General features: G+C 46.1%; 1 protein-coding gene across 1 annotated transcript in view; it reads left to right on the top strand.

The window, feature by feature from the left end:
- ezrb (ezrin b) overlaps positions 1–22,383 on the top strand; it is a 94,646-nt gene that overhangs the window by 45,732 nt on the left and 26,531 nt on the right. Inside the window, exons 4-8 of the mRNA XM_063223762.1 lie at positions 4,907–5,002; positions 15,273–15,395; positions 16,523–16,674; positions 18,292–18,375; positions 18,971–19,117. Coding sequence (XP_063079832.1) covers positions 4,907–5,002; positions 15,273–15,395; positions 16,523–16,674; positions 18,292–18,375; positions 18,971–19,117 — 602 coding nt within the window. The remainder of the gene's footprint in view (positions 1–4,906; positions 5,003–15,272; positions 15,396–16,522; positions 16,675–18,291; positions 18,376–18,970; positions 19,118–22,383) is intronic.

The raw sequence follows: 22,383 nt of genomic DNA, 5'->3' as shown, positions 1-22,383 counted from the left end.
CACACACACACACACACACACAAGCCAGTCATTAGGCTGGCCTAGCTCTGTAACACACACACACACACACACACACACACACACACACACACACACACACACACACACACACACACACACACACACACACACACACACACACACACACACACACACACACACACACACACACACACACACAAGCCAGTCATTAGGCTGGCCTAGCTCTGTAACACACACACACACACACACACACACACACACACACACACACACACACACACACACACACACACACACACACGCACACGCACACGCACACACACAAGCCAGTCATTATACCGCCCCAAGCCACTAATTGTTCCAGTGCCAGAGTAGGGTGGTGCAGAGTAGAGGTGCTCTCTCTCTCTCTCTCTCTCTCTCTCTCTCTCTCTCTCTCTCTCTCTCTCTCTCTCTCTCTCTCTCTCTCTCTCTCTCTCTCTCTCTCTCTCTCTCTCTCTCCCAGCCTACACACCGTCCTGTACAATCCATCACTCACTCACACACCTCTGCATGTTGTAATATGAGCCTCTCTGCTCTGATCTGATCTGCTCTAATCTACTCATTGTAATGTTTTGATAGTACTTTGAATAGTTGACATCAATCTAACCTATGAGAAAATGAATGGATGGCTCCTAGAATATATCACATTAGATACAGTCTGGTGATAGCCAGGCTAACACAGACCCAATCTTCAGCATGAAACTCAAATCAAGAGAATAACTGAAAACATATGTAATTGTGTTATATCGTGATATATATCGTTATCGTGATATTAAGTCATACATATCGTGATATAGTTTTTCTTTCCATATCGCCCAGCCCTAAGCCAGGCTAATACAGACCCAATCTGCAGCATGAAACTCCACAATTGGCTGGTGATCAGGGCTCTGAATTAACTTTTTTCATCACCAGCCAAAATGTCAAGTTGTTTATCTTACTAGCCAAACACACACTCAATAATGGGTTAAAGTGGCTACTAGTAAGTTGGTCTTTTCTAGCAGCCAGACTGACTTTTCACCAGCATTTGGCCGGTAGACTGGTGTTAATTTCAGAGGTGTAACGTAAGTATTTTTACTTCGTTACTGTACTTAAGTAGTTTTTTTCTGGAATTTGTACTTACTTGAATAAAAATAAAAATGCAGACTTTTTCTTTTACTGAGTTACATTTTTTGACAATTACTTGTACTTTCTACTCCTTACATTTCTCGAAGAATACTTTGTTACTAGTTACATTTATCCTAGGTTTTCCTGTTGTGTTTCGTGGATATTTGAGTAGCCTCAGCTGCGGGCAGGGAGGTGGGACCAAGCCCCTCTTCCAAACTGACACCCAGACAGAAAAGATACTTTAAACAACATGACAACATGACTCCATAGTCATGTTCAAATAGAACCGAAAACCGTTGCAGAAACTTTTTCCTATTGGATCAGGCAGACATGGAGAAAGACAGCCATTGCGCGAGTACTTGTACTTTTGAAAGTTAGTACTTTTACTTTTAATTTTTGGTGTGCAAATTTACTTTCACTTGAGTAATTTTTTCGCAGGGTACTTCTACTTTTACTTAAGTAGACAACCTCAGTACTTCTTCCACCTCTGGTTAATTTAGAGCCCTGGGGGTGATTATGATAGCCTGGTTCCTACCAGACCTCCGTGTGTGTGCTCTGGAGCCCCCTGGTGGCACTCCAAACACAGACATCGGTCTGGGAGCACGTGGCAGGATTCAATTTCTGGACTCAAAAAATAATGCCGAGCATTCATCACTTCAATATCACTGGCAGCTCACATTGAGGAGTCACAGGTCATACTATAGACCATGTTGACGCTTTAGAGATCAACAGAAAATGGTTTTGAAAGAATTTGTTGATATTGAAGCAATAAATGCTGCGATTTTTTTTTTTACTGTAGAAATGGAATCCTGCTACATGCCCCCAGACCTAGTAGTGGAGCTCACAAAGCTGTGCGGAACTACAGGTCGGGCAAGAGCCAGGCAATGATTATGATGCTTTGGAACGGAAACATGAAGTTAAGGCTGCAAAATGCACCTCACTCCCTCTTTCTCCCTCTCCCTCTCCCTCTCCCTCTCCCTCTCCCTCTCCCTCTCCCTCTCCCTCTCTCTCTCTCTCCCTCTCCCTCTCTCTCTCTTCCGGTCTCTCCCATCATCATCACTAGGGCTGTAACGATATTGTATCGAACCGAGAAATCGTGATACACAGAGTCACGATACTGTATCGCGATACAAGGAGACAGTATCGTGATATGACCTTTCAAAGTTTTGATACCCATCATCAGGCCAGAAAACAACCACAGGATATGAAGTAACAATGCTTCATAGCTTCAAATCATCATCATTAACTTTTAAAATGTATTAGTAGGCTCTTGTGACTTATTCTACCTTGAAACGATCATAGTTTTTATTCATAATTTTATTTTATAATGTTGGCAAATGTGAAATCGTGGGGTGTATCGAATCGTAGGTCAAAAATCGTGATACGAACCGAATCGTGTGTGGAGTGTATCATTACAGCCCTAATCCTCACCCTTCCCAGGGTTCCCACTGGTGCTTGAATTCCTTGAAAATGCTTGAATTTCAATTAAGTGTTTTCAAGGTTGTGAAAGTGCTTGAATGTTTGGTGAAGTGCTTAAAAATGCTTGAAATTTGTGTCAAGTCAAACCCAGTAAAGCCAAATAATAGAAATAAATTGTTCAGGTACATCAAAAATCTGAGGGAGTGAAATGTCAGATTGGATTATCCATTCTACACCCTAAAACCGATTAGAATGCAGGAAATTGCATCTTAAAACCCAACATTTTCTGAACACACTCCTTCCCGCGACCTATTTAAAGGTGCTGGAAAACTGAAAAATTGGTGCTTGAAGGTGCTTGAAAAGTGCTTGAATTTGGTCATGAAAAAGGTATGGGAACCCTGCCTTCCCTTCTCCGAGGTTTAAACGTAGGTTTCTACCCTCCTTAAATGACTATATTAAAAAAAACAAATCCCTTAGAGAGCAACTGTAACCATTTCAGAAGCCTAATGACAAGCGTGGATGGGAGAGGCCTAGGGGCAAAAATATAATGGCTTTGTAATTTAGCCCTCAGCACTGATCTGTAAATTGTGGGGGTGAAGTCTACTGTATACAAATAAGAGGGTACAGTGTCTCCACCACCCCGTGTGTGCGCGCGTGTGCGTGTGCGCGTGCGCGCGCGCAACTCACTGTCTCTCGTTCACTCACTCACTCACTCAAACAATGGTGTACATTAATACAGCTCTAGTTTTGGTGTAGACCTGCTGTTCACATTTGCAACGTATGGCAGTGGCCAGTCGCAAGGCTATTGGTCGGCTAGTCACTGTGCATTCCAAAATGGCGGCAAATGGCTGTTTGGAAATGAGCATGAGTGGGGAGTGTAGTGTTCTGCATCTGTCTCAATCACTGTGTGCTTGAGTTGATGCAACTGCTGTCACAACTGTTTAGTTCATCTCAGATTAGATCGTACACATACACACACACACACACCCACGCACACACACGCACATGGAAGCCAGCCAAGGGTTTGCTTTCTATGAGGCCTGCCACGGCTCCCTAAGCATGAGATTGGCTGGCACCACACACACACACACACACACACACACACACACACACACACACACACACACACACACACACACACACACACACACACACACACACACACACACACACACACACACACACACACACACACACAAACACACACACAAACGAGATTGGCTGGCACCCAACACTGAGCCAGGCATGGCAGCTGTCCTGGCGGGCAACAGGCGTTCAGCCTGGCCATGCCATGCATATGACTTCAGTCTAGCCATACCACCCAATGCCTAGTGATGCCACCTACATATAGTGTGAATTTAGCACACATGAATTTAGCCTATACATGCCACCAGGGCTCTAAATAATCTGTTTCCATCATCAGCCAAAGTGTCTAAATAGATGCTAATATTACTAGACGAACAAACTCACCAATGGGTCAAAGTGGCAAGTAAGTTGGTCTTTTCTACCAGCCAAACTAAATTTTCACCAGCATTTGGCTGGGTGGTTGGTGTTTAAGTTACCACCCAATGCACCATGCACAACAGCGGTGCCACTTACATACTAGCCAGGCCGTGCCTTCCTAGTGACGCAACAGCTTCAGTGTTGCTACCAGTCAGGTCAAGAGTCAATGCAAGTACTCTCTGTGTTCCCGCAAAATCGGGAACTACTCCCACTTTGTTGAGAAGCAAACAATCATTAGCAAACCAAGGGAGGCCGTTTGGGAAATGTTAATTGTTATGCTCTTGGTCAGACCAAGTCTCGAAGAGATTTGAAAGTCGATGATAATCAGGCTACTTACATAGGTGTAGCCAGGCCACCCGTACGTCAGCCGAGCCATGTCATCCCATCCCCAGCGAAAACTACTCATATGACTTACAAATATCACCTCAACACCATGCCACCCAGACAGTGCCCGGAGATGCCACTCATATGTCTGCTACGTGTAAATCTATTAATCTAATGCAGCGTTTCCCAAACTTTTTCAGACCGAGGACCACTTTGTCCCCCCAAAAATGTTCAGGGACCACCTGTCAACCTAATTGACAGTTGACGGGTGCTAATTTGACTGCTAATATTGATGCAGATCACTTACTTTTTATTCACATTTACAAGCCTGTCTAATTGTGGTGAAAATGACATTTCATCTATGTTTAGCTTTGCAATAATGTTACAAATATAGCCTTCAGCTTGCTTATCTGGGAAAAGTAGAAATCCCTTTGAGGACCACCTGAGCTCTGTCGCGGACCACTAGTGGTCCCCGGACCACACTTTGAGAATCACTGAACTAATGTAATGTGCTGTAATGTTTTGTGGTGTGCAGGTGGTGAAGACCATCGGGCTGCGGGAGGTGTGGTACTTTGGCCTGCAGTACATGGACAGCAAGGGGTACCAAACCTGGCTCAAGCTGGATAAGAAGGTAGGCACGCCTCTCTCTCTCTCTCTCGCACTCTCTCTCGCACTCTCTCTCTCTCTCTCTCTCTCTCTCTCTCTCTCTCTCTCGCACTCTCTCCCTCTCTCTCTCGCACTCTCTCTCTCTCTCTCTCTCTCTCGCACTCTCTCTCTCTCTCGCACTCTCTCTCTCTCTCGCACTCTCTCTCTCTCTCTCTCTCTCTCTCTCTCTCTCCATCCCTCCCTCTTCATGGAGCAAAACATTTACTTTGTCCGTTGTCCTGATGACGCGATCAGGCCAACTGGGAACCGTTTCTGTTCCCGTTCCTGCACCTAATTGCCAACCGGCTGGCATGTTCACGCCACAGATATTAGCGTTCGCGAACCGTAAAGTTTGTTCGCGATGCAAACCGAAAAATACTTTTTTTTTCCCTCTGCGAACTGTGACGACAATGTGGACGTCAGCAGGTTCATCCATGTAACATAGTCACATGCGGAAAAGTTCAGAGCCCGGTATGAAAGAGGGCAGTTCGCAGGTAAGACCTCTAGGCACCGGCACAGTTCTGGGGTGAATTTCTCGAAACCAAAGTTGCTTACTACATTAGCTACTTCGTTGCTTTCAATGCATTTTCCCATTGGCAACTACCGAAGTTGCTAACAGGCTAACAACTTCCCTTTTGAGAAACTCATCCCTGGTCGGCCTGAAAACTGTGAGTGTCTGTATGAGGGTCATTGACATTTTTTAGTAGTAGATAGGGAGGTGCAACCACAGCTATTATGGCACTATTGTATTTATTAAATAAACATATTAACAATTTGTCAGCGGTGTACAAGCAATGAATATTGAATTCAGCACGCAGCTGTCTTTTATAAATAGAAAATAACTGAAGTAGTGAACTAACCGCTAACAGCTTGTTCTATGTTGTAAAGGTTTTCTGAAAATAATGCATGTATTGAGAGTAAGAGAGGCGTTAGCCAAGAAGGGGTGAGAGCTCTCGTATGGGGTGCATCCCAATATGTGACCTTGCCTCCTCCACTTGTGCTTGTCTCCTCGCCCCGCCTCCTGGCCCCTCCTCCGTGGAGAAAACAATAAAGTTTCCCAGCTGTCAGCCTCGCCACAACAACTTTTGAGGGACTGTTTTTCATTCACCATCCCAATTGCAAATGAGAAAATGACTCTATAATTGAGCTTTTGCAAGATATTGAAATATAATGCTGTTGTCTGTGATGTCATCATGACGAGAAGCAAGTGGAGGAGGCAAGTGGAGGAGGCAAGGTCAAATATTAAAATGCACTCATGGCCTTGTTCCACCACATGCATATAATAGCTTGGTGGAGTTTCACCATCTGAAAGTTTCAGTCCTGGTTTACAAATTCCTCAGCTCACCTCACTTCTTCTTCAGCTTGTACAGTCTCCCGTATCAGGTGAAGCTGATACCGCACAGTCGCATTCTTCAGCAGGCCAGGGTGGAGACTCACTCTCACTCACTCGCTCACTCACTCACTCGCTCACTCACTCAAATACCTGCCCTGCTCTTTCAAGTAACCGTCCGCACACCCACATCAACTCACTGCTCTCACTACTCGATCACACAGCCACCACTCCTAGGGTTGCCACCCGTCCCTTGAAATACAAAATCGTCCCTTATTTGGAAGTGAAGTCCCTTACTTTTTCCTTCAAGTTCCTTATTTACATGAATAGCTAAGGCTGAAACGGGCCACAATTTGGTTACAATGCAGGAAATTGCATCAAGTGTCCCTTATTTTCATTTCTGAAAGGTAGCAACCCTAACCACTCCCGTCTCCAATCCACTCACATTCGTAGTCTGTCTCGTCAACAGCTTACATGGACTTAAACATGGATACTTTTAATCTAATTAGATGTATAAAACTGGTCAAATGTACCGAAGATAAACAATCGAATAATAATAAGAAGAATATAATATATACATTATTATATTAATATCATTATAAGGTGGTTTAGAAAGTTCATATATACTGATTTAAACAAGAATTGTATTTAATCAGTTTAATCAGTTGGATTTAATCAGTGGAAACGAAAAGTTCCCATGTCAACATGTAATGCCGTCGTGCTCTCTTGCAAAATAAAGGACTCTTCCACATCCGCTGCCACTATTCTACTGTTGACACAATACTGTAGTGACAGGCCTGTTGCACACACTGCTCTCCATGTGGGCTGTTGTTGGAAAGAAGCCCTCTTCTACAGGGTTGTAGTGGGCGCAGTACGCGGGGGTACGCAGTCCACCCACTTCTCCTGAAGTGAATTTTTTATTTAAAAATCTTCTGCCCATTATTGAATACAAAAAGGAAAGAAAGTGAAAAGTGAAAGTGAAAGCCCATTGGGAAACTCCAACTCCCATTGTCATTGTGACACAGCACTCCACAGCACACAAGTGCACACTGCACACAACGAAATTGCATTCATGCCTCACCCGTGCAAGGGGGCAGCCCTCAGTAGCGCCCCATGGGGAGCAGTGCGGCGGGGCGGTACCATGCTCAGGGTACCTCAGTCATGGAGGAGGATGGGGGAGAGCACTGGTTGATTACTCCCCCCACCAACCTGGCGGGTCGGGAGTCGAACCGGCAACCTGTGGGATGCAAGTCTGACGCCCTAACCGCTCACCCATGACTGCCCTATGGAATCAGCACATAGCAGTTTTGCAGGTGATTGACCAAACAGATGAAAACGGAGAAGCAATGTGGGTAGATTAAGGACAGTTGGGGGGGTTTGACAAGTTGCCTAATTATTTGTTGACGTTAAAAAACGTACCCCCACTTTGAATATCCCCACTACACCACTGCTCTTCTATCCTACGCTGGCCACTTTGCCCCTGTAGGGAAGTGGAGAAGTTACCTCAGCCGGCTTTGAACCGGAGTCTCTGGGGGTGCGTTCCAATATGCGACCTTGCTTCCTCCACTTGTGCTTGTGGCCTCGTACCAGGACGTAATATGTCATGATGACCTCACTGACAACAGCATTATATTTCAATATCCTGCAAAAGCTCATTTGTAAAGTCTTTTTCTCATTTGCAAATGGGATGGTGAATGAAAAACAATCCCCCAAAAATTGTTGTAGCTTGACTGACAGCGGGAAAACACAATTGTTTTCTCCACTGGGGCGGGGTGTCAGCAAAACATGAGGCCACAAGCACAAGTGGAGGAAGCAAGGTCGCATATTGGAATGCACTCCCTGGGTCTCAAGGGTCACTCCATCACAGCCCCCTAAAATAAAAGTTGGACTTTATTTTGACAGTTGTTTTAATAAGCAACAAGCACAGATTTGAGTATTTACAGATGGTGCTGGCCTTAGCCGAATATTTTCCAGTGGAGTTTTTTTTTCTTCTATTCAGACTTTCTTTTTTTTTTCAAAGTGGGATGGTAGGGTGTAGCAGCCTGTGGTTGAAGGAGAAGAGGGATATAGTTGGGGCAGGAGGGAAGAGGGACTCACTAATTCGACGCCCTTTCGGTACTTACCGCTTACGTCATACGACCCTAACCCTAACCCTAACCCTAACCCTAACCCTAACCCTAACCCTAACCCTAACCCTAACCCTAACCTTAACCCTAAACCTAACCCTAACCTTAAATCACTTGTTTGAAATGTTTGATTACCATGTGACGTACCACCGAGAAGGCGTCAAACTAGTGGGTCCCGGAGATAGATAGTCAGGAGGACAGATAGAGTCAGCCCTCTGCTTAATCCTGGTCTGACAGAGTGCCGGCATCCTGGAGGCATCCTGGAGGCTTGGTCTAGGGGTGAGGAGGGCTTTAGGGGAGAATAGGACTGGTTTTATGGGAGAGGAGGGTTGGCTTTAGGGAGAGGAAGGTTGGCTTTAGGGAGAGGATGTTTGGTTTTATGGGAGAGGAGGGTTGGCGTTAGGGAGAGGAGGGTTGGCTTTAGGGAGAGGAGGGTTGGCTTAAGGGAGAGTAGGGTTGGCTTAAGGGGTGAGGAGGGCTTTAGAGGAGAATAGGACTGGTTTTATGGGAGAGGAGGGTTGTTAGGGGAGAGGAGGGGTTGGCTTTAGGGAGAGGAGGGTTGGCTTTAGGCACTGGAGGGGTTGGTTGTTAGGGAGAGGAGGGGAGCAGAGTTGTACAAGCGGCCCTGGTTGGAAAACACTGGTTTAGGGGCGCAGAGTGGTACAGTGGTACAAGTGGTACAAGCGGCCCTGGTTGGAAAACACTGGTTTAGGGCCGAGGAGTACGGTTTTAGGGGTGAGCCTCTGCTGCCGTAGCTCTAGAGAGGAGGGTGACTTAAGGAAGAGGAAGGTGGTTGAGGCGAGAAGAGGGATAATCAGAAGGCAAGATGGACTGAATTTGTGAACTGAGGGGAAAAACAGGAGTGGCTGATGGGGCTAAAGTGATACTGTCCCATTTTTGGAAATAAGCTTATTTTACACCTCCCCTTGAGTTAAGTAATAGGGGTTTACCTTTCTCCTATACTTTCAACCATTCTCTGGGTATGGCAGTGCAAATTGTACCTCAAAGCTACCAGTTAACATTGAGTCCTATGAGACCAGTTAGCCGCCAGCTGGTCTCATAGGATTCAATGTTAACTGCTAGCATGGAGGTAGAATTTGCTCTGCCATACCCAGAGAACGATTGAAAGTACAGGAGAATGGTAAAACCCCAGTATTTAACTCAATGGGAGCTGTAAAATAAGCTTATTTCCAAAAATGGGACAGTATCACTTTAAGGAGGAGGGTCAAACTGTGAGTTGGTGGTTGAAGGATAGAAGAGGGAGAAGCAGAAGCAGAAGGGAGGAGGGGCTGAGGAAAGAAGAGGAGTGGTTGCTTAGGAGAAAGGAGGATGGTGTGACGGACGGTGGGCGGTTGATGGGAGAAGAGGGAAAACCAGAAGGGAAAAAGAGCCGAGGAGGACAGAAAAGAAAAGGAGTGGCTGTTGAGTAGAAAGGAATAGAAGGGAAGAAGAAGTGAGGGAAGAGGAGGCATGGTTGTCAAGGGGAAAGGAGGATAGTGTGACGGTGTGTGGTTGATGGGAGAAGAGGGATGGTCAGGCGGAGGGAGGGAAGCTGGGACAGAAGCGGAGGGGTTGTTTTTGAGGAGAAAGGAGGAAGAAGAGGAGTGGTTGCTTAGGAGAAAGGAGGAGAAGGGAAGAAGAGCTGAGGAAAAAAGAGGGAGAAGTAGAATGGAGGAAAAGCTTAGGAAAGAGGACGAGTGGTTGTTGAGGAGAAGGGAGAAAATGCTGAGGAAAAACGTAAAGGGTTGCTTAGGCCAATGGAGGATGGTCTGACTGTAGGTTGGTGGTTGAAGGATAGAAGAGGGAGAAGCAGAAGGGAGGAAAGAAGCGGAGTGGTTGTTGAGGAGAAGGGAGTAGAAGAGAAGGGGTGCATTCCACTATGCACACTCCCGTCCTCCACTTGTGCTTGTGGCTTCGCCCCGCCTCCTGGCCCAGCCTCCGTGGAGAAAACAATAAAGTTTTCTCCAGCTGTCAGCCTAGCCAGAGCAATTTTTGGGGGACTATTTTTCATTCACCATCCCAATTGCAAATGAGAAAATGACATTAGAATTGTGCTTTTGCAAGATATTGAATTAATTTTGTGTCGTCAGTGACATCATCATGAGGTCACAAGCAGGCAAGTGAGCAAGGGAGGACGGAAGTCCGCAGATTGGAATGCACTCAAGAAGTGCTGAGGAGAGCTGAGGTGTGGTTGTTGAGGAGAAAGGAGGATGGTGTGATGGTGTGCGGTTGATGGGAGAAGAGGGAGAAGCAGAAGGGAGGAAAGGCTGAGGAAGAGGAAGAGGAGGCGTGGTTGTTAAGGAGAAGGGAAGAAGAGCTGAGGCTTGGTTGTTAAGGAGAAGGGAAGAAGAGCTGAGGAGTGGTTGTTGAGGAGAAGGGAAGAAGAGCTGAGGCGTGGTTGTTAAGGAGAAGGGAAGAAGAGCTGAGGAGTGGTTGTTGAGGAGAAGGGAAGAAGAGCTGAGGAGTGGTTGTTGAGGAGAAGGGAAGAAGAGCTGAGGAGTGGTTGTTGAGGAGAAGGGAAGAAGAGCTGAGGAGTGGTTGTTGAGGAGAAGGGAAGAAGAGCTGAGGAGTGGTTGTTGAGGAAGAGGAAGAGGAGGCGTGGTTGTTGAGGAGAAGGGAAGAAGAGCTGAGGCGTGGTTGTTAAGGAGAAGGGAAGAAGAGCTGAGGAGTGGTTGTTGAGGAGAAGGGAAGAAGAGCTGAGGAGTGGTTGTTGAGGAGAAGGGAAGAAGAGCTGAGGAGTGGTTGTTGAGGAAGAGGAAGAGGAGGCGTGGTTGTTGAGGAGAAGGGAAGAAGAGCTGAGGCGTGGTTGTTAAGGAGAAGGGAAGAAGAGCTGAGGAGTGGTTGTTGAGGAGAAGGGAAGAAGAGCTGAGGAGTGGTTGTTGAGGAGAAGGGAAGAAGAGCTGAGGAGTGGTTGTTGAGGAAGAGGAAGAGGAGGCGTGGTTGTTGAGGAGAAGGGAAGAAGAGCTGAGGAGTGGTTGTTGAGGAGAAGGGAAGAAGAGCTGAGGAGTGGTTGTTGAGGAGAAGGGAAGAAGAGCTGAGGAGTGATTGTTGAGGAGAAGGGAAGAAGAGCTGAGGCGTGGTTGTTAAGGAGAAGGGAAGAAGAGCTGAGGAGTGATTGTTGAGGAGAAGGGAAGAAGAGCTGAGGAGTGGTTGTTGAGGAGAAGGGAAGAAGAGCTGAGGAGTGGTTGTTGAGGAGAAAAGAGGATGGTGTGGCGGTGAGTACGTTCCAATATGTGACCTTGCGTCCTCCACTTGTGCTTAAAGCCTTGTACCAGGAAGTAATAGTATCACTGACAACAGCATTATATTTGAATATCTCGCAAAAGCTCAATTGTAAACTCTTTTTCTCATTTGCAATTGGGATGGTGAATGAAAAACAGTCCCTCAAAAGTTGTTGTGGCTAGGCTGACAGCTGGGAAACTTTATCGTTTTCTCCACGGAGGAGGGGCCAGGAGGCGGGACGAGGAGACAAGCACAAGTGGAGGAGGCAAGGTTGCATAGTGGAATGCACCGGGTGTGTGGTTGATGGGAGAGGAGGGATGGTCAGGAGGAGGGAAGGAGGGAGGATGGTGTGACGGTGTGGTTGATGGGAGGAGAGGGATGGTCAGGAGGAGGGAAGGAGGGAGGATGGTGTGACGGTGTGGTTGATGGGAGGAGAGGGATGGTCAGGAGGAGGGAGGGAGGGAGGATGCTGTGACAGTGTGGTTGATGGGAGGGGAGGGATGGTCAGTAGGGCTGCACAATATATTGAAAATGTATCGATATTGCGATTTATACCACGGCAGTCTGGAATCTCCCATTGTGACGCGCTAAATTGGGTATTGATTAACTGTCTATATATGCACACCTGAAGTAGTCCCACTATTCGGTCACTTTTCTGACCGCAAAACTCCAGTGTATCAATGCGCCAAGGCACGCACGTTCATAAATTACACACAAAAAAGTTGCAAGCATTACGCGCTGAAGTGACACATGTGGCACCGCGCGTCTGGAAACACCAGCAATGTATAGTGAATCTGGAGCAAATCTTAGTAGGCCTAATCAAATTTGAAACATGTTTATTTCTCCCAACTGACCATCACTCTGTCAACTTTGAGAGAGAGAGAGAGAGAGAGAGAGAGAGAGAGAGAGAGAGAGAGAGAGAGAGAGAGAGAGAGATATTCCCTGCGCAAAGGGACGCCCGTTTCACGTGGGCGTTTCTTCCCCACGAGAGGAGATGTTTCCTGCGGTTGTAGCGTTTATCAGTTGAGAGAGTAGCGTAACTTGTGAAAAGTATGGGATATTTTCGGATCAATAGGCTTAACTATGGGAACGCAGTGGAAAATAAATCAAGGGGAGTTTCCTATGGGAGGAGAGCACATTGACGAGGTGCCTGTTTTGATGAAGTTAATGGCGAGGTGAGGCAGTTAGAATGTCGCCAAGATGCGCGGGGTATTTTTTTTAATCTATTGAGATCTGTACATGTGTAGGAATCATGCCAACTGTAGCATGGTCTAGTGGGCAAGTCAGACGCGCCCATATATCGAATGGGTAGAACATTGAGGCGACTGACTTGACAACCAAATGCGATAGAATTAACGACTGGCTCTTGACTTGACAACCGAATGCGATAGAACTATCAACGGTGTCTTGGCCGTAGCAACCTTCAATTTAGAATGAGCAACGGCAGTTCGACAGAAAGTTATGAAAAGAAGCTTCTTGTGGCGGAAGGAATTAGTTCTACAGAGAACCTTTGTTTTAGCCATTATAGCATCGAAATAACGCCTCAAATAAATTTCAGACAGTGTGGCAACCGTGGTATAAGCGGGATAATTGACTTCACGGTGTGCGTATAACAGGAAAAATAATGCACACCGAGGTGTAACGGCCACTCCGCTTCGCGTCGTGGCCGCATCACCACCTAGGTGTGCATTATTTTTCCTGTTATACGCACACCGTGTCGTCAATTATCCCTTACATAACGGCTTGCGATACACGTATCGCAAAAGTTGGTTATATCGTGATACCTGCTTTTTAATTTTTAATAACAGCCATTTGGTGAAAAGGTTAAAAAAGGTATTAAAAAGGTTGACATTTTAAGTGGATGCTGTATATTAGCCATGTTTTTTCCAAATAAAAATAATGTTGGAAATAAATAACTGCTCTCAGTTTTTTCATACATGATAGTGTAGAATGGCAAGTAGAGAGGTGAAAATATATGTATATATTAAATATCGCGAGTAATATCGATATCGCAATATACAGTCATGTTGTCGTGTATCGCATATTTTTCTAATATTGTGCAGCCCTATTGGTCAGGAGGGAGGAAGCTGGGAAAGTTCCACCAGTGAGTTGCATTAAGTGCTGACACTGGGCTACTGCTTTAGTACAGTGGAAAGCGGAATATCCCAGTCTAGGCTTCTTTTATTTTCTCTCTCTCTCTCTCTATCTCGTGCTCTCTCTCTATCTCTCACTCTCTCTCTATCTCTCACTCTCTCTCTCTCTCTCTCTCTCTTGCTCTCGCGCTCTCTCTCTTGCGCTCTCTCTCTCTCTCTCTCTCTCTCTCTCTCTCTCTCTCTCAAACACACATGTACACACCCTCCTGTACCAGTGCCTAGTCATTTCCCATTGATAGTTTTGGTTTCTGTTCCTCTAATTGTTGCTGTTGCGACTTGAATACCAAACACCAAAAAAATGCAAAGAATGAGAAGTGTAGTATGAAGAGTAAGAAGAAAAGATTTTGAAGTGAAGTGAAGTGATGGGGGGCGTGAGACATATAGCCAGGGGTTATTACAGGTCACTGTTCAGTATTCTCACATTCACAGATTCCTACCTCAAATGCTAGGTTACCAAAGTAGCAGTACAGTGTGGATTCGCTTTAGTGTGGGTTTTCAGTGGTGATGATTGGAAACATATGAGTGTTGCCCAGTCAGGGTAGACCAGCTGTAATCCAACACCAGGCCCCGGTGGCTCCAGCGTTTGCTTTTAGGGAGCGTGAGAGCGAGAGCTGAGACTGACTTTCCACATACATGGTGCAGAGAGTGATTCTAAACACTGATTTTTCAAAGTTTGCTTTTCCTTTTACGATAACATCTCACTCGTCCAGTGTTTTTGATTTTCATAATGACATTTCCTCCTCCGCTTTCTCTGGCCTTGTACGTACATCTCCGTGTCTGTGTAACATAATACAGTTAAAGCCCCACTAAGCAAGTCGGACCATATCTCAAACGTTTCTCAGACTGATTCTCGTCACACTATATTGTGTAACGAAGCCACTGGTGACTAGGCGCATTTTTGGAAGCAGCCTCTGCAAGCTGCTGTGACTCGAATATTGCGCTCACATGTGATTGACCTGATAAAATATAGCTTAATTTATAGACAGAGCATATCAAGCGATTCTGATGTACACATGGCAAGATACAGTATGTTCTCCCAGAGTGGAGTCTGTAAGAGTAGATAAACGTCTTCAACATCCAGCCGTCTCGAAAACAGTTTCCAACCACGCACAACGCTGCTCCAATGGGACTTCCGATTTTATATACCTAATGTGGGGCCCTACCGTGGCCTATCGGTAGGGCAGTCGTCTGCTTTGCCGGCCCTTCCCCGTCTCTCATCCCAACTCGCTTCCTGTCTGTCCTTCACTATCCTGTCTCACAATGTAGGCTTGAAAAGCCCCAAAATACTTTCAAAAATAAATAAAAAATAAATACCTACAGTAATGTGGAATGTTTGTAAGCATGAGAAAGCCATGTAATACAGTACTTATCAGCGATTTTTCTTTCTTTTCCCTCCCCTTCCTTATTCATGTTTTGTCCCCCCAGGTGTCCTCTCAGGACGTGAAGAAGGAGAACCCTCTGCAGTTTAAATTCCGGGGCAAGTTCTTCCCAGAGGACGTGGCTGAGGAGCTCATCCAGGACATCACACAGAAACTCTTCTTCATGCAGGTCAGGAACCTCACACAGTTGTATTGTTGCCATTTGTATTGCTTAGTAGAGTAGAAGAGTATAAATCAGTAGTGTAGAGATGAGCAATAAATAGGATTTGGCTTAGGAACTCATCCAGGACATATTGATTTCGGCCCTCAGTCAATTTGAGTTTTCCCAACTAGCCTGATTATCATCGACTTTCAAATCTCTTTGAGATTTGGGCTGACCAAGAGAATAACAATTAACATTTCCCAAACGGTGTGGTTGACCCACCTCCCTTGGTTTGTTAAAGGTTGTTTGCTTCCCGACAAATTGAGAGGAATTCCCGATTTTTCGGGAGCTCAGAAACGATGTTTGTATTGCTCTTGACCTGCCTAGAAGCAACGCTGAAGGTGTTGAGTCACTAGGAGGGCACGGCCTGGCTAGTTTCCCACCTCTGCTTTAGGGGATGTTATGAATGATGCGGGGTCAAAGACGTCCAACATGAAATTGTCCTTCAGTGCAGCGGATACGTTTGCTTACTCTAACTGCTAAAGTGTTTTTTTAATTGTTTGTTTGGCTTTGCTATCATGCATTCACTTGAAAAAAAATAGAAAATCATGTTTTTTATAGTAAGTATAGTAAGCAAAAGTATCCATTGGCACTGAAGGACAATTTCATGTTGGACGTCTTTGACCCTGCTGTTTAAACTGTTATATCTGTCAGCACCCGTAGCACCCGCATATTTATCTGAAAGCCACTGAGTGCGTATACATGCATTTCAGTATCCCGAATATGATCGGGATATTAAGTATCCCGAATTTTTGTTTGAGCATATAAACACTTCAGTATCTCAAATAAGCCTTTATTCAGGATACTGAGAAATCGGGATATGCTAGCTTGAGTATTCTGAAAGAAGCCAGGATGCCGACGCATGTAAACACCTTATCCCAGATACAGGGGCTTCCCATAGAATGCTGTTGCTGGTATCCAGGCTACACGCATTTTTAGAGAATTCTATAACGGCCAAGAATGTAGACTGGGATATAACGTTCTGTGCTCATATAAACACCTTATCCCGAATATGATCATAACCGGGATATGCCTCATATTCGGGATACTGAACTGCATGTATACACACTCACTGTTGTGTGTCCCCCCCACAGGTGAAGGATGGCATCCTGAGTGACGAGATCTACTGTCCCCCGGAGACGGCCGTGCTGCTGGCCTCCTACGCCGTGCAGGCCAAGTTTGGAGACTTCACCAAGGACGCACACAAACCCGGATACCTCACCTCCGATCGCCTGCTCCCGCAGCGGTGAGGACTGGAGGGAGGATGCACGGACGGGGAGGCAGACAGGCAGACAGGCGGGCGGACATGAATAGAAGCGGACAGACAGACAGACACACAGACACACAGACAGACAGACAGACAGACAGACAGACAGACAGACAGACAGACATGAATAGAAGCGGACAGACAGACAGACAGACAGACAGACAGACTGACAGACACACAGACCTGTAGAGGAACAGACAGATGGGGAGACAGACAGACAGACGGGCGGACATGAACAGAAGCGGACAGACAGACAGACAGACAGACAGACAGACAGACAGACAGACACACAGACATGTAGAGGAACAGACAGATGGGGAGACAGACAGACAGACGGGCGGACATGAACAGAAGCGGACAGACAGACAGACAGACATGTAGACGAACAGACAGACAGACAGACATGTAGAGGAACAGACAGACATGGAGAGGGACAGACAGACAGACAGACAGGCAGGCAGGCAGACAGACAGACAGACAGACAGACAGACAGACAGACAGACGGAAAGAAGGAGACATGGAGAGAAATAGCCTGGCAGAGAGACACGGAGAGACAGAGATATAGCAAGTGAGAGTCCGAGGGAGAGACATGCTGGAGATTGAGAAGGAAAGACTGAGAGAGATGGGGAGAGGCGGGCAGAAATGCAAAGAGACAAAGTACGGAAACGTTCATAGAGACGTGGACGGAGATGGACAGAGCGACGAGACCTAGAGATCACCAGGCAGAGACGAGCAAACAGAAAGATGTAGGGACTGAGAGAGAGATTACGGACACAGCTGTTGTATATTGTATTAGAGTGTTGACACCTGCATGGGTGTATACGTTTTTGATAGGTTTTGCTTATTCATGTGTTACAGTATTTGATGGGTTTTGCTTATTCATGTGTTGACAGTATTTGATCGGTTTTGCTTATTCATGTGTTTAGTCAAGTGATTTATTCTCTGCATTATCTGCCATCTCATTTGACTAATGGAATTCACATCTGGTGCTTGTGTGTACGTGTGTGTTTGTGTGTGTGTGTGTGTGCGCACGTGGGCGTTTGTGTCCGTCCGTGCTTGTGTCTATGCGTGCGTTGGTGTCCGTGCGTGTGTCCATGTGTGGGTGTTCGTGCGTGCATGTGTGTGTGTTTGTGCATGTGCGTGTGTGTTCGTGCCTGCACATGTGTGTGTGTGTGTGTGTGTGTGTGTGTGTGTGTGTGTGTGTGTGTGTGTGTGTGTGTGTGGACTGATTAACTGTATGATCATTCAACTCTGCTCTGATTTCCATAACTATTTGGATCTGTGTAACTTTTAAATGAACTTTTTCCAAATAAAAGTACTGAATAAAAAGAAGACAATCCGCACACTTCAAGTGTATTTTTGTGCAAAGAAGCTTTACTTGACTTGCAAGCTTTCTGTCCTTAGACCTTCATCACGGTCTAAGGACCGAAAGCTTGCAAGTCAAGTAAAGTTTCTTTGCACAAAAATAGACCTGAAGTGTGCGGATTGTCTTCTTTTTATACGGACATTTCTACTGAATCCTGCACCTTCTAAACAGATGATCGGTGGCCTATCACAACTCAAATAAAAGTACTAAAATGTGTGCTCCTTCCTCAGGGTGTTGGAGCAGCACAAGCTTTCCCGGGAGCAGTGGGAGGAGAGGATCCAGGTCTGGCATGAGGAGCACAGAGGAATGCTCAGGTGAATAACACACACACACACACACACACACACACACACACACACACACACACACACACACACACACACACACACACACACACACACACACACACACACACACACACACACACACACAGAGGCATGCTGAGGACACACACACGTATATACATACATGTATACGCGCACACACATATACATGTATACAGTACACACACACACATACATGTATACACACATGGGTCTGTGGTAGAAGCAGTGGCAGTATTATGCAGTATGTCTTTGACGTGTCCTTAACCCATTACTGAGACTGCAATCATACATTTAAGCACTTCATATATAAAAAAAGCTAGGCTGCGGTAAGATGTGAAAATACCGCCAGTTAGGACTACAGTAGGGCTATTCATTTGGAGGCTGCCGGGCCAGACGGAGGTTGCCGTACGCCGCCAATTCTCTGGGGTTCGCGTGAGAAAGTACACACGCACACACACACGCCCACACGCACATACAAAGGCAGTAACAAAAGTCCTAAAAAAAGATGACGCGGGAGGGAAGCAATGGTAACGTGATGATGTCCCCTCTCCTCTCCTCTCCTGCCCGACCCCTGACCCCACAGAGAGGACGCCATGTTGGAGTACCTGAAGATCGCGCAGGACCTGGAGATGTACGGCGTCAACTACTTCGACATCAAGAACAAGAAAGGCACAGAGCTCTGGCTCGGCGTGGACGCCCTCGGCCTCAACATCTACGAGAAGAGCGACAAGTGAGTCTTTCTAAAATGATGGATTATTATTATTGACTAATTGGTTGATTCTGAAGGAAAAGAGGAAAACGTCTGAAATGGACAGGTGGATTTCTCTCAAGCAGTTTTTTAGATGCGTTCTAGCATCTCTATAAGAGGGTGTGTCCGTCCGTCAGTCAGTCAGTCAGTCGGTCAGTCGGTCGGTCTGTCTGTCTGAAACGCATTCCTTAAATTGACATTCCCTCCTGTGTCTACAAGGCGGCAGAGCGCATAGACAGACTCATCTTTGTCCGCCTGTCGGTCTTGTTCTTTTTACTTTTTTGTTGTTGTCGAAAACTCTGAGAATAGTGGCAAGTGAGTCTCATTCGAACGACAAGCCCTGATTGAAAGAGTAGGTAGGGGACGTATCAGTTAGGGAATAGATTAATTATTTGCAAAATGAGGAAGTTTTCGGTTTCAATTGTACTATTTATATGTTGTTATTCAAAACCTTTCTATTAATACTTACAAAGTGCATATTGCACTGCATACAACTTATGTTGATGAGAACAGCACAAGTGTCTTGAGGAGTGATACATGGATGTCACTCATTGATTGTATGGTGATATACATTCTATGATTTCACTCGATCAGTCTGTCTTTACGTGTTTAATATTAAAGTTTTCAATACCAATTTAAAAAAAGTGATACTGTCCCATTTTTGGAAATAAGCTTATTTTACACCTGTTCTTGAGTTAAATGATAGGGTTTTACCGTTCTCCTGTACTTTCAACCGTTCTCTGGGTATGGCAGTGCAAATTTTACCTTCAAGCCAGCTGGTCGCTAACTGGTCTCATAGGACTCAATGTTAACTGTTAGCTTGGAGGTAAAATATGCACTGCCATAACTAGAAAATTGTTGGAAGTACAGGAGAACGATAAAAGCCTATTGTTTAACTCAAGGGGAGGTGTAAAATAAGCTTATTTCCAAAAATGGGACAGTATCACTTAAACGGATAGCTGACTCGTACTCTAGACATGCCACACCGACCGGAACCTTCTGGTCAGCTGTACAGTAGATGGGCAATTAGAGCAGTCTATTGCGGATAAGGAGATTATTATCCTGCATATCCTGTCCTGGGAGCGCGCACACCACACACACACACACACACACACACACACACACACACACACAGAGACAGGCACACGCACAGACGCAAGCACAGACGCACGCACAGACGCACGCACAGACGCACGCACACACACACGCACACAGACGCACATGCACACAGACGCACACACACACACAGTATAATGGCATCATGTTTTATGATTATTCTCAATGCTGCAGACAATGAGATCTCATATTCACCCGTAATGGTATTGTGTTTTGCTTCAATAAGGTCACAGACAGAGTGTGCTTGTAGTGGATGGAATGCGTCACCATGAGTGCAGGGATGTATGTATCCCCTCATTGTCTTTTTTATAAAGGAAAATATTGCTGAAGGGACATGGGGATTGAAGAATAGACCAAATGACCTGAACATACCCAGCACTCGAGGTTAATCAGTTACATGACTGTTACTGACTATACCCAGTACATGCAGAGACTATTCTGGCTTCAAATGGAATATCGTAAGGATTCGAAAACAGGATTTAAAACAATTTCTGAAATATTCCATTTAGCGGTACATGTGTGGAATAGCGTTCTGCATCTGGGATATCCACTCAACACGGTCATATTCGGAATTAATATAACGTTTTCACGACTCTTGTGCAGACTGCCTGCAGTCAACATTCCGTTTAAAATGGGAAAAGTCCTCATGTAACTGTGCTCAAGGACATGGGCGGTGCAGGGATGTATTGAGACACAGGCTCTCAAAGGAATACCAAGAAAAGGAGGTCAGGAGGTCGTGCCTATATTTGTCGTTGTCATTGTAATACTGTGGCAGTTTAACGTCTCTTCAAGGTCAAAAGGTCAAGCCCACTTCCCCCACAGGTGTGTCATACCATGCACTGCTGTGTTGTTGTTGTGTTCAATTTCTCAACAGATCCGAAAAGGTGCTCATTCTGTATTGAATCAGGATTGATTAGGAGGCAAACGGCTCGTACTCCTGAACTTGCAGCTTGCCATGTTTGTCTTGGCAACTGTGTCTGTAAAGAAAAAAAAGACACACCTTCTTTCAGCGGAGTTTGATTTCCAAACCTGTCACACTGTGGATTCCATAGGTGTGGAGCATAGCAGTGGCCTGAGTGTTAAGGTCCCGCGTAGCACTGATTTCCTCATCTGGTGTTGGTGTTAGAGCAGCGGATCGCAACCTTCCTTGAGCATGCGCCCCCTTGACCTCATCATAAGCCTCCCAACACCCCCTTGACCTCATCACAAGCCTGCCAATGCCCCCTTGACCTCATCATAAGCCTGCCAACGCCCCGCTTAGTATTGAAAAATAAAATAGACTAATGCCTCCCAATGGAAACTAAGCCCCCAGGCTGTAGTGGCTGTAGCCATATCTAGCCTATGGGCCCCCCTGGCAGGTGGCGGGGGGCCGGAGGCTGCAGCCATATCTAGGCTGTGGGGCCCCCTGGCAGGTGTGTGTGTGTGTGTGTGGGGGGGGGGGGCTAGGCTAGGCTGCAGCCATATCTAGGCTGTGGGGCCCCCTGGCAGGTGGCAAGGGGCCCTAGGCTGCAGCCATATCTAGTCTGTGTGTTATTCCGGCCCTGGGTGGGGGTGTTTGTGTGGTTTGTTTTTCCCCGGCACAACAGGATGAAAGTAAAAAGAAAGAAAGGAGTAAAGAAAGGAGTAAAGAGAGGAAGGGAGAGAGGCGAGGGAAAGGAAAGAGAGAGAGGTGGGGGGGAGGGAGAGAGAGAGAGAGAGGGGAAAGGAAAGAGAGAGAGAGGTGGGGGGACTGAGAAAGAGGGAAAAGGAAAGAGAGAGAGAGGTGGGGGGACTGAGAAAGAGGGTGAGTGAGGCTGGGTGGTGGTGGTGGTGAAGAGGGAGAGAATATGGGCAAAACGGTGTTCTTCCCACAATGCATTGCATTGTTGCTATGGCGACTCGGACTGGTTTTTCAGGCAGCGTGTCAGCGAAGAATGTGAGCGAGCTCCTTTCTCCTCAGTGCAGCCAGGGTAGAGAGCCTCACCAGTGTTGCCAGATTGGGCGAGTGCCCGCCCAATTGGGCTATTTGGGATGAGCGTCGGCGGGCAAAAACGGGAAAAATTGGTCATTTGGCGGGTTTTTAAGCCGTTTTGGGCCCATAGATGTCAATGTAATTTGTTGAATTTGGGCGGAATTTAGCGCATTTTGGCGGT

Source organism: Engraulis encrasicolus, chromosome 18, assembly GCF_034702125.1.
Source record: "Engraulis encrasicolus isolate BLACKSEA-1 chromosome 18, IST_EnEncr_1.0, whole genome shotgun sequence".
Classification (NCBI taxonomy): Eukaryota; Metazoa; Chordata; class Actinopteri; order Clupeiformes; family Engraulidae; genus Engraulis; species Engraulis encrasicolus.
The sequence above is the reverse complement of the archived record's forward strand: the minus strand, read 5'-3'. Positions and strand labels throughout refer to the sequence as shown.